Genomic DNA, 12,553 nt, shown 5'->3' with positions numbered 1-12,553 from the left:
CACTGGGAGTGCCAGCCTAGATTTTAGTTCTCAAGCCTCTGGAGTGGGACTTGAACCCACAATCTTCTGACTCAGAGGCGAGGGTCTGACACATGAGGTCATAAAAGGCGCTGTATAAATGCAAGTCTTTTTTTTCTTTTGTTTTGTCTCAGTTGACTCTCTCTGGAAGCTTTGACCGTTGCTGGTATACTGTTCCAGGGAATGTTCATTGCTTTCTGTCTAGATAATCATCGTCCAGGAAATGAGGTTGCAATCAGTAGTAGAATCCAGTAGTTGTTGATGATTGATTTCCATCTAGCTCACAGCCCCAGCAACTACCCATGCATGCTGTAAGCTGGCTAAGCTCCAAGATCATTGCCACAGAAAAGCCAATATTTAAAAACAGGTCAAGCTGACTCATTAAATGTCCTGAGGGTCATTTAAAGTTCATCTTCCCTTGATAGGCTCAGCAGATTTACAGAGAAACACAGGAACAGGAGGAGGCCATTCAGCCCCTCAAGCCAGTTCTGCCATTCAATTAGATCACGGCTGATTTGCATCTAACTCCATCTACCCGCCTTGGTTCTGTAGCCCTTAATACCCTTGCCTAACATAAAATCTATCAATCTCAATCTTGAAATTTACAATTGATCCTCAGCCTCAACAGCTTTTTGGGGGAGAGAGTTCCAGATTCCCACGACCCTTTGTGTGAAGAAGTGCTTCCTGACATAACCCCTGAACCGCCTAGTTCTAATTTCAAGGTTATGCCCCCTTCTTCTGGACTATGCCACTGAAGGAAATAATTTTTCTCTATTTTTTTAAAATTATTCGTTCATAGAATATGGGTGTCGCTGGTAAGCCCAACATTTATTGGCCATCCCTAATTGCTCTTGAGAAGGTGGTGGTGAGACGCCTTCTTGAACCGCTGCAGTCCGTGTGGTGAAGGTATTCCCACAGTGCCCTATCTGTCCTATCAATTCCTTTAATTATCTTTAACACCTCAATTATATCATAATCATCATCATAGGCAGTCCCTCGGAATCGAGGAAGACTTGCTTCCACTCTTAAAATGAGTCGTTAGGTGGCTGAACAGTCCAATACGAGAGCCACCGTCCCTGTCACAGGTGGGACAGATAGTGGTTGAGGGAAAGGGTGGGTGGGACTGGTTTGCCGCACGCTCCTTCCGCTGCCTGCGCTTGATTTCTGCACGCTCTCGGTGTTGAGACTCGAGGTGCTCAGCGCCCTCCCGGATGCACTTCCTCCACTTGGGGCGGTCTTTGGCCAGGGTCTCCCAGGTGTCAGTGGGGATGTCGCACTTTATCAGGGAGTTTTTGAGGGTGTCCCTGTAACATTTCCTCTGCCCACCTTTGGCTTATTTGCCGTGAAGGAGTTCCGAGTAGAGCGCTTGCTTTGGGAGTCTCGTGTCTGGCATGCGGACAATGTGGCCTGCCCAGCGGAGCTGATCAAGTGTGGTCAGTGTTTCGATGCTGGGGATGTTGGCCTGGTCGAGGACGCTAATGTCAATTAGGTCACCCCCTTATCTGTTACACTCAATGGAATACAAGCCTTGTCTGTGCAAACTGAACTCATAATTTAACCCTTTTATCCCCGGTATCACCCTAGTGAAACTGTGCTGCACCCCCTCCAAGGCCAATATATCCTTCCTGAGGAGTGGTGCCCAGTACTGAATGCATTTGTTTAAATGGGATCAAGCTAGCACTTTATATAACTGTAGCATAACTTCCAGGCCTTTGTATTCCAGTCCCCTTTAGCTAAAGACCAACATCCCATTAGCCTTTTCAATTATTTTCGTACTTGTCCATTAGCTTTGAGTGATTTCTGTACTTGGATCCCACAATCTCAGTCGTTGAGTATATTCAAGACTGAGATCGATAGATCTTTGAGATATTAAGGGAATCAAGGGATATGGGGATACTGCAGGAAAGTGGAGTTGAGGTAGAAGATCAGCCATGATCTCATTGAGTGACGGAGCAGGTTCGAGGGGCCGAATGGCCTACTGCTGCTCCTATTTCTTATGTTCTTATCACTCTGCTTCTCCACATTTCCGAGCCTCTCGTCATTTAGAAAATACTCTGATCTATCTTTCTTTCAGCTGTGGCTCAGTGAGTAGCACTCTCACCTCTGAGTCGGAAGGTTGTGGGGTCAAGTCCCATTCTCGGCACTTGAGCACAAAAATCTAGGCTGACACTCCCAATGCAGTGCTGAGGGAGTGCTGCACTGTCGGAGTTGAAGTCTTATGGATGAGATGTTAAACCGAGGCCCCGTCTGCCTCTCAGGTGGACGTACAAGATCCCATGGCACTATTTCGAACAAGAACAGGGCAGTTATCCCCGGTGTCCTGGCCAATATTTATCCCTCAATCAACATAACAAGAAACAGATTATCTGGTCATTATCACATTGTTGTTTGTGGGAGCTTGCTGTGCGCAAGTTGGCTGCTGCGTTTCCCACATTACAACAGTACTTAATTGGCTATAAAGTGCTTTGAGATGTCTGGTGGTCAGGAAAGGCGCTATATAAATGCAAGTCTTTCATTGTTTCTTGGGTCCCAAGTGAATGAGGAGCCCCCAGGCCACTATTCATAGCAATGTGGGGGCCCCGACACCAGCGGCAGGTTGGGGGCATAAAAAGAGCAGCGAGTGGAGGCCCAGGAGCAGCGTGGAGGTATCCCACTTCAGGGAGCAGTGCGAGCTGGCGCAGGAGGGCGACGGCAGCGAAGAGTGACATCATCAAGATCCAGGTCGGTGATTGGAGCGTGGGCTGATACAGGAGGAGCTGCGAGGTCGGGGCGAAGGAGCGACGAGAGACGGTAGAGGGATGTGATCAAGGCCCAGGAGTGGCGTGAGTTCGGGGCCAGGGGCACAGGGGCAGCAGGGGCCAGCCCACACTGTGCGATATGTGTGCGCACTAGACCTGTGCAGCAGAGCTGGTCTCCATTCATCTTGGGTAGTCCTTGCCACGGGACCAAGACCCAGCTCTGTCAAGCCCGTGTGGTGGCTGGTGTGCAACGGCCACCCCACGTTAAAAAAATCCACGCACAGGCATCTTCCACCCTTCAGGATGTAGTTCGGGTTCTTCATTCGAAACACCTGTGAACTCATCCTTTCTTGGCATGGAAGCAATTCATCCTTGTTTCGAGGGACCGCCTATAATGATGATGATGATGAGTCATAGCCTCCAGCCGTGGTATGTTGGCTGAGCGGGGATTTGATGCTGTTCCCACTCTTTTACTAGCTTTAGGAAATGGTGTTCAGGAGGAAGGGTTACACAGGCTTCCTCACAGCTCTTGCTCCTGCAGTTTTTCGTTCTTCTCCTCTTCCTGTTGTGAAGGCCCCTGGGCTCCTCTTCGCAACTGCCCACAGCGACACGACTGAAATCAGAACCTCCTCTTGTGCGGGCCGCCCCATCACTCTTCCTCAGAGTTTCCCTCAGGCAAGCAAGACATTGAATGCAATATTGGTCCGAGACATAGGGCTTGAAATTCCTCGGGGGTTCTCCGACTTCACTGCCCTAAATTCGCCAGATGTTTATCAGAAACTCCGTTACATGGGTAAAGGGAGTCCCCCCTTCCCCCCCACCATGGGAAAAGCCCTGAGAAAATTCACCCCCCACCCCAAAGAGTCAATGGTGTAGAAGGCCTGAATGGCATTGCAACCATACCATTACACAATCTCTTGTACTATGTGTATGCCTCGTGAAATGAAAAAAACGTGCATTTATATAGCGCCTTTCTTATCCTCAGGAATCCCAAATCACTTTACAGCCAGTGAAGTACTTTCAAAGTGTAGTCAGTGCTGTAATGTAGCAAATGCAGCAACCAATTTACGCACAGCAAGCTCCCACAAACAGCTTCATGATAATGAGCAGGTGGTCTATTTTATAAGTTGGTTGAGGGATAAATATTGCCCGGGACACCAGGTAGAAACCCCCCTGTTCTTTTTCAAATAATACCATGAGATCTTTTCCATTCATCAGTTTAACGTCTCATCCGAGAGACGTCACCTCCAACACTGCCGCATTCCCTCAGCACTGCACTGGAGGGTGAGCCTGGATTATGTACTCAATCCCGTTCTGACTCAGAAGCGAGCTTGCTACGACCGAGGCACGGCTAACTCTTTAGTACCACACCTGTATAATGTCCGTGGTAGTGACAGTAGTTACATGGTGTGCTGTATATATATATTTTTTTCTCTCACTTTGTCTATCCTGGAAGCATCTGCTAGTTCAGTGGTGTTTAAAACGTCAAGTCACATGTGGCCAATTGGGAAGTCAGAAGTGGCTAATTGCATTTCTGATTGGTAAATAAATGAGTAATGTACATCGTCGTTGGTCATGTGGTCTCATATCTGCATGAAATGTGCATATGAACTCTAACCTATTTGCACGTTTTTTTTTTGCAAGGTGGTAAGACCCATAACAATTTGGAGCAGGAGTAGGCCATTCGGACCTTCAAGCCTGCTCTGCCATTCAATAAGGTCATGGCTGATCTTCAACTTTAACTCTATTTTCCAGCCTGATCCCCATATCCCTTGATTCCCCTAGAGTCCAAAAGTCTATCTATCTCAGCCTTGAATGTAATCAACGACTGAGCATCCACAGGCCTCTTGGGCGGAGAACTTCAAAGATTCACAACCCTCTGAGTGATGAAATTCCTCCTCATCTAAGTCTTAAATGGCCGACCCCTTATCCTGAGACTGTGCCCCCTAGTTCTTTACTCTCCAGCCCGGGGAAACATCCTCTCAGCATCTACCCTGTCGATCCCCCTCAGAATCGTATGAGGTATAAGACGAGAAGAAAAGTGTGAGAGTGCTTTACTTCCTTGGTTACTGAATGGCGGTAGATGTTTTTTTAAGTAAATAAACACATGCAAAGTACAGTTATGTGAGGTGTTTTCCACTAGAATGAATGCATGTGGTAGTCAGTATTCCCTATACATTTTCTGGGGCCCTGCGGCCTCTTTAACGGGCTGCGCGGCCCATTCAAATGCCTGCGCATGCCTGTTACTTTTTCAATGTAAAACTTGGCTCAACGGCTACGCGGGACCCCTAGAGCGCTGCGCGCATGGCTTAAAGAGAACATTGGTGGTAGCCACACCTATGGACAGCACTGTCCTCGCATAGCATTGCCAAGACGCCAGTCATTCTTTGGTGCTTTGTTTAAGTGGCCATGCCTCATGTATAAGACCAGACAGTGAATGTTACCAGGCTATTTATCCATGGGCGCACCACAGCTGAGGTCCATTCCTGCCCTCCTCACTTGAGGATAAATTCACCAATCCCCCGCGCCCCCAGCATAGAGCTAGGCACGGAGGGCAACGCGGGGGTGAGGAATCTGAGCGACGGCGTTGTCACGCTATCTCCCGCCTGAGCTCCTCTCCAACCCGACTCCCTATGGGGAGCGCGGCATTGCGGAGTTGTAGTATAATGTACTTGCTTCATGGGTTCTTTGCTTAAGAATTCATCGCCACACATTGCCATTAAGAACCAGTTGGTTTATTAGCAAAGGTTCAACAATCACACTACACATTACCAGTTCATCCACCAGGCTCACAGCCAGCTGCCTCATCATGGATCCCCTGAACCCAACTGTCTGGGGTTTTATTGAGCCTTGTGAAAATCACGTGACTGGCTAAGCCACTCACAATACAACAGCTCGACAACTATTTTGGTGTAATATTAATTCAAGCGACCCCTTATTAAAGGGGCACTAATTGACAAATAAACAAATTATACTTTGGGCGTTAAATAAATCAAATTAAAATTTGGTTGCCGGGGGTGATGATGACTCACAGGTGCATACATTGCATGTAGCTTTGAAGGCTACGACACAAGTGTTTTTCAGCAGTGGGGCTGGTCACAGGATGGCAATGCGAGAGGGAGCCGCGGCTGATTTACCTCTCCCTCTCTTGCCCCCTAACTTCGCCCAGTTGAGATCAGCTGGCGTAGCGCGGGCTGGGATTTGAGCCTGGGAGCCGACACTCTGAACGACCCAGTCAACCCTCTACCTTTAACAGCCGCACGATCAACTGGTGCTTACACGCACATCATTAAAAGAAGAATGTGCTGCATTTTGTAATCTCTAGTAAGTATTGTTATAAATAAATCATTTTGTAGATACACCGAAAAAAATATAGCCCTGCAAAAAAAAACTCTACGAATGCAAAACTGCTATTGTGTGATAGCGCTGAATGAATTACCAGCTCATTCTCACTAATAGATGTACAATTTGGTGTCATCAAAAATCCTCGGCGTTGCATAATTCCAGTGCCAAGACATTTCAGAAGAGGTCATGATTTGCCTTCCAATCCCAGAAGAAATGAATCGCTTAAATTAAGTAGAATCTCCGTTTCAGCAGACAATACCAAACATAGGTACCATAATCTACTTCGCTTAATGTATCGCTGCTTAAGCTTATAAATTATTTAACCCTTAAAGTGCATCGTTTTCTCAGATAGCCTCACCTCACAGGAAAGATTCCTCTTGATTTCAGACTCAAAGAGGGAACACTTGGTGCCATATCTACATTGTACCCGAAGGTGCCCTTCATTGTAATTGTATGATATGATTCAGAGTAATTACTAAAAGCAGTACTGATAAGAAAGCAATCCTGTCTTAATGAAACAATCCAGAGGGCATTTAGATAGGGCTCCAAGCACCCCCCTGTAAGTCAATTTGTTCCTCGCCCCAGCCTTCCCGTAGACAATTTGCAGCTTGCAGCCCCTCTTCCATTATTTGAAGGGGCTGCTCCTCGATTTCTGGCTGCACTTCTTTGCACGCTCCTGATCTTTGGGCATCCTGTGCGGAGGGGAGCGGGCAGGTCCGAGGGCCTCCTCGTGGGACTGCTCCTGGGCCTTGACAAGGTGGCCATCAACCAGTCCAGGGAGCGGGCGGTCGAAGGGGTCGTTCAGCTCGACTGCCTGCCTCTCTTCCGTGCTTACGTCCAGGCCAGGGTGTCCCTGGAGATGGAGCACGTGGTGTCCACCGGTACGATCGCGGCCTTCCGCGAGAGGTGGGCACCAGAGGAACTGGAATGCATCATTACCCCCGGCAACCAAATTTTAATTTGATTTTATAAGGCTCCTTTAAATGTGTTTTTTTTGGGTTAATTTACAGGTGTTCGTGGTTGTGCCCATTTAACAAAGGGGCAGATGGTTAAATTCAATTTGGCAATTGCCATATTTAAAAGAGTTGTAGACAATTGATCATGACAGGAAACATAACCATTACATGACAGTCAGCATCAATGCTGGAGTTCAAATCCGTGAACCTTAAGATGTTGATTGTCCTTTATAATGAAAGGTTTAACTAGTATCATAGAATCATAGAAATTTACAGCATGGAAGGAGACCATTTCGGCCCACCTTGTCCGCATGGCACTATTGGCACTAATGAGATAGTTGGCTGTTCTTCATCACCCCATGGTGTGTCTCGATGGGTATGGTCTCTCCTCCTGCCATGCAGCACACATCCTGGAATAGTCCCATGCTTCTCACAGTAGGATGTGAGACAGAGCCGCAAATCCAGCGACGACCTGTGCTCGCAGAAGCTACAAGAATTAATTTTTGCAAGACGGATTATGAGAAGGGAGAAATTAATGAGAGGATAAGGCCCTGACATCCCATGGGCCCTGGGGCAGAACTCTGCCATTCATTGAATGTGGAAGGGAGGGGGGAAGGGGGGGCTTTTTGGGTGGAAGGGGGGCATTTGGGGTGGGAGGGGGAGGCGTTTGAGTTGGGAGGGGGGGGCATTTGGATTGGGACTCTGGTCTCTACCCATTTTGCCATCCTTTGAGAAATTGCCAGTGAGGTGGGGGCGTGGAACATTGACAATGAAGGAAGTACATCTGATGGATGGAAAGGAAGTTTCGACCATAATGTCCAGGCTGCAAGTTGCGAGTTGCATGGACGTTAGGTGAGAGTCATATTGGGCCCAACTTGGATGCTAATCCCACTCCCATTCTGCCCACCACGGCACATGGGCATAGCTTACTAAGCTCGCTAGTGAAAAATGGCCACGTGGTCAAGGCACCCCAGTTCTGCAGGCGCAAGTGAACTTTTACACCAGCAAGAGTCACTGCCGTCAGTAAGGCAAGGGAAGACCTTCATTTTATTTTGGAACAGCTTTCTTTAGAAAGTATTTATTTATTTATACAGTGCGCTTTTTATGACCTCAAGTTATCCCAAAGCACTTTACAGACAATGAACTGCTTTTTTTGAAGTGTAGTGGTTGTTGTAAGGTCAGAAATGCAGCAGCTAATTTGCGCTCAGCAAGGTCCCACCAGTAATGAGATAATGACCGCAGAATTAATTTTGCAGGATGGAGCATGACAAATGAGAAATGAATTGAGAAGATAAGGCCCTGAAATCCCAGGGGGCCTGGGGCAGAAAGCTGCTATTATCCGAGTGGGGTGGGTTGGCATTTGGGGCAGGAACATATTTTAGCAATGTTGGTTGAGGGATAAATATGAGTCAGTCTTCGAAATAGTGGCATGGGTTCTTGTACGTCTTGAGAGAGCAAACGGGGCCTCGGTTTAGCATCTCTTCTGAAAGACGGCACCTCCGACATTGCAGCACTCCCTCAGTGTTGCACTGGGAGTGTCAGCTGAGGTATTGTGCTCTGGAGTGGGGCTTGAAGCCACGACCTTCTGACATCAGAGGCGAGAGTGCTACCCACTGAGCCACAGCTGACACTGCCCCATTCAGATGATTCCCTGTTCAAAACAATGCTCCGCAATGGATTTTATTGTCCAATTTGTGTGGCTGAGATGAGATCCAGTGTGGGTTGCGGGATGGGTCAGGCGTTCCCTTACTTTACCTCAATGCACTGCCTCAACTCCTCCCGCACCAGCGTGACACCTCCACCTCCTGCACCCAGCACCTCGTGTGACCTTTCCGACTTGCTGGAATGCAGCAAGTGACGCACTGGAAGCCGAGCTGAGACGGAGCTCAAAAAACTCATTTCCATACTAAGCCTTCAGCAATCAGCAGCTTTCATCCCATCACTCTGGGCTGGATTTGAACTCTGAATGGAGAGTTGCCCCTCTCTCAGGTAGACGTTTAATTAACTTAGCTGGGCATGTACTTGGCTGCTGTGATTCAAAGCGTACAAGGTAAAAGGAGGAGAAAGAGAAAGTGCTGGCTCTTCAGTTATTGAACTGTTTTCCAAAGGAGCAGTGTCCTCAAGGAAAGGACACTGAAAATCAGGATCAGGATAAGTCAACCCTGAGCATATTAAAGATCCCTTGAGTGTCATGGTTTTAGAAGACCAGACAGCAGTACTGGTAGATTAAATTTCCCCTGGCTCTCTCACTTGAATGGCAATGCACATGAGTGAATCCATATTCCTGTTCCAAAAATACATTTTCACAGAAAAAGAGATTTTAATAAAAATAGGAGTCGTCAATCGGATTATAAAAGCGGGTTTAACCTTTCACGTTTTTCCTTTCATGTTTCACATCTGTTTTTTAAAAAAAAAACACATTCTCATTTTGTGTGCACCAGGAATTATAAGGACCGCCCTTCCGAACATGGATCGGGAAGCGAGAGAGGAATACCTCGTGGTGATACAAGCAAAGGATATGGGAGGCCACATGGGCGGTCTCTCCGGGACAACAACGGCTACCATCACATTGACTGACGTCAATGACAATCCGCCCAAGTTTACCCAGAGTAAGTGGCATCACGTGCTCCGATTGTAAACCACATGTACGATCCTGTGTTTTTATTATATATTGAAGGCATACAGGTTATTAAATAAAAACCATGGAACAGGTTTACGTTATATAAGCTTCACTTGAGCGCTCACCCGCACAGCTTCCATCTGCACACTCTGACACGGCTCAATGCCTTTTCTCCAAAGGCAAAATATTCTCTGCAATGAATGTGATTGCGATTGGTGTATGCTCTACGTACCTTCTCACCGAGCCGCCTCTGTCTGCACTCCTATTATCATCCTCTCCCACCCACCCCCCGCCTCTCATTATCTGCTTGAATCTCCCCATGGCCACGCCCCTCCCTATCTCGGTAACCTCCTCCGATCCACAACACCCCCAAGATGTCTGCGCTCCTCTAATTCTGGCCTATTACGCATCCCCAATTTCAATCGCTCCACCATTGGTGGCCGTGCCTTCAACTGCTTAGAGGCCCTAAGCTCTAAATTCACTCCCAAAACCTCTCCGACTCCCTACCTCTCTATCCTCCTTCAAGACGCTCCTTAAAACCTACCTCTTTGATCAAGCTTTTGGTCGTCTGCCCGAATATCCTCTTATGTGGCTCGGTGTCAAATTTTGTTTTATAACGCTCCTGTGAAGCGCCTTGAGATGTTTTACTACATTAAAGGGGCTATATAAATGCACGTTGTTGTTGTTTACATAGGACAACCGCTGGTGTCAGATGTCAGCTTGTCCCAAAGATTCTTTTGTCAATTGTATGTCCAATTATTTGTTTTCATCCTTTCTTTTGTTTTCGGATGAGGCATTAAACCTGTCTGCCATTTCAGGTGAATGTAAAAGACCCCATGGCACTAAAGAAAGACTTGCATTTCTATAGCGCCTTTCACGACCACCGGACATCTCAAAGTGCTTTACAGTCAATGAAGTACTTTTGGAGTGTAGTCACTGTTGCAATGTGGGAAATGCAGCAGCCAATGGTATGTCTCGTTGGGTACGGTCTCTCCCACAAACAGCAATATAACAATGACCAGATAACCTGTGTTTTCTTGTTATGTTGATTGAGGGATAAATATTGGCCAGGACACCAGGGATAACTCCAGTGTTCCTCTTCAAAATAGTATCATGGGAGCTTTTATCCACCTGTGAGAACAGGCAGGACCTCAGTTTAACGTCTCATCCGAAAGATGGCACCTCCAACAGTGCAACAGTCCCTCAGCACTGCACTAAAATGTCAGCCCTGATTTATGTGCTTAAGTCCTGGAGTGGGATCTGAACCCACAACCTTCTGACTCAGAGGTGAGAGTGCTACCTCACTGAGCCACAGGTGACTGTTTGGAAGGAGACGTTTTCAGGGCTATGGGCAAAGAGCTTGGAAAGTGGGATTAATTGGATTGCTCTTTCATAGAGCCGGCATCGGCCTGATGGGCCAACTGGTCTTTCTGTGCTATATGAATCTATGATTCTCCACATGACTGCCTGACCTGATACCCGGGTCTGAGAATATACCTCCAGGCTAGTGCCAAACCACTGTCACCAGCCTCCAGAAAGCACCAGGCATGAACCTCCCTCTGAACTTCCCTCCTCCCTCCCACAGGGAGGCGCTGAAGGCTACGCTAGTTGCCCTCCTGCTCAACCCTCAGCATTGAAAAGAGTGAAGCTCTGAAGCAGATATCCCTGTCTTGTCCATGGCCCTGAGCAAGAATGTGTTACTGTATTCTATTGTGCACCAATTCCCGCTCGCCCATAAACCTTGGCCTCACTGCCTGACATTAGCTCCTGACACACCAAAGCCGCAAGTTTAAAATTGTCATCCTTGTATTTAAATCCTTCCATGATCTCACTCTTCCCATCCCTCCTCCAGGTGGAGATAGACAGATTTTTGAATGATAGAGGAGTCAAGGTTATGGGGAGCGGGCAGGGAAGTGGAGTTGAGGCCAAGATCAGATCAGCCATGATCTTATTGAATGGCGGAGCAGGCTCGGGGGGCAAATAGCCTACTCCTGCTCCTAATTCTTCTGTTCTTATAGCCCTACAACTGCCTCTTCTGCACAATCTCTCAGTCCTTCTTGACTCTGGCCTCTTGTGCATTCCCTCTTTCCTTTTTCCCCAACATTGGTGGTGGTGTCTTCCGCTGCCCAGGTCCCACATTCTGTAATTCCTTCCCTAAACCTCTCCGCCTCTCCAACCTGCCTTTCCTGATATAAAACCAACCTTAAAATTCCACCCGTTGCGTTCAGACAACACCTTTAACGTAGAAAAACATCCAAAGATGCTTTAAAGTAATAGCTGTGGCTCAGTCTTCTTCCTTGGTACGATAGTAGCTAAGCAAATCAAATGTCAATATCTAAGTTGGATATCCAGGTGTAGCAGCGTGGATATCTTGTAGGCTGCCTGCGAATTCCCTCTGAGGGCAGTGCTCGATGATGTGCTCCAGGGTCTGATTAGGAGCCCCACAGTCACATGATGGGGATGCTTTAATCTTCCACCGATGGAGAAGATGGCAGCATCGACCATGACCGGTTCTGAGGCGGTTGATGGTTGTCCAGTGTTTGTGAGGAAGGTTTGATCCTTCAGGTTGTACTGTGGGCTCCGCTATAAGGAATCCATTCTGTATATCGCAGTTCTTCCAAGTGTGGTTCAGTGGTTAGCACTCTTGCTTCTGGGTCAGAACATTGGTGTAGGTTCAAGGCCTGTTCCAGAGACTTGAACACAAAAATCTAGTGAAATACTAAGGGATTGCTGCACTCACAGAATCGGCATCTTTTGTGAGAGATGGTTGGCACGGATACGATAGGCCAAAATGGCCTTCATCTGTGCTGTAAATTTCTGTGATCCTATGATTCTATGTTAAACCGAAGCCCCATCAATGGGCCAGACCTTTCAGG

General features: G+C 47.5%; 1 protein-coding gene across 2 annotated transcripts in view; it reads left to right on the top strand.

The window, feature by feature from the left end:
- The window catches only part of LOC139278367 (cadherin-8-like), a 221,791-nt gene that overhangs the window by 115,286 nt on the left and 93,952 nt on the right, over window positions 1-12,553 (top strand). For both annotated transcript variants that reach the window (XM_070897038.1, XM_070897037.1), the window contains exon 4: window positions 9,499-9,666. In XM_070897038.1, the coding sequence (XP_070753139.1) occupies window positions 9,499-9,666 (168 nt within the window). The remainder of the gene's footprint in view (window positions 1-9,498; window positions 9,667-12,553) is intronic.

Source organism: Pristiophorus japonicus, chromosome 13 (genome assembly GCF_044704955.1).
Source record: "Pristiophorus japonicus isolate sPriJap1 chromosome 13, sPriJap1.hap1, whole genome shotgun sequence".
Classification (NCBI taxonomy): Eukaryota; Metazoa; Chordata; class Chondrichthyes; family Pristiophoridae; genus Pristiophorus; species Pristiophorus japonicus.
This window is presented reverse-complemented; position numbering and strand designations above follow the sequence as displayed.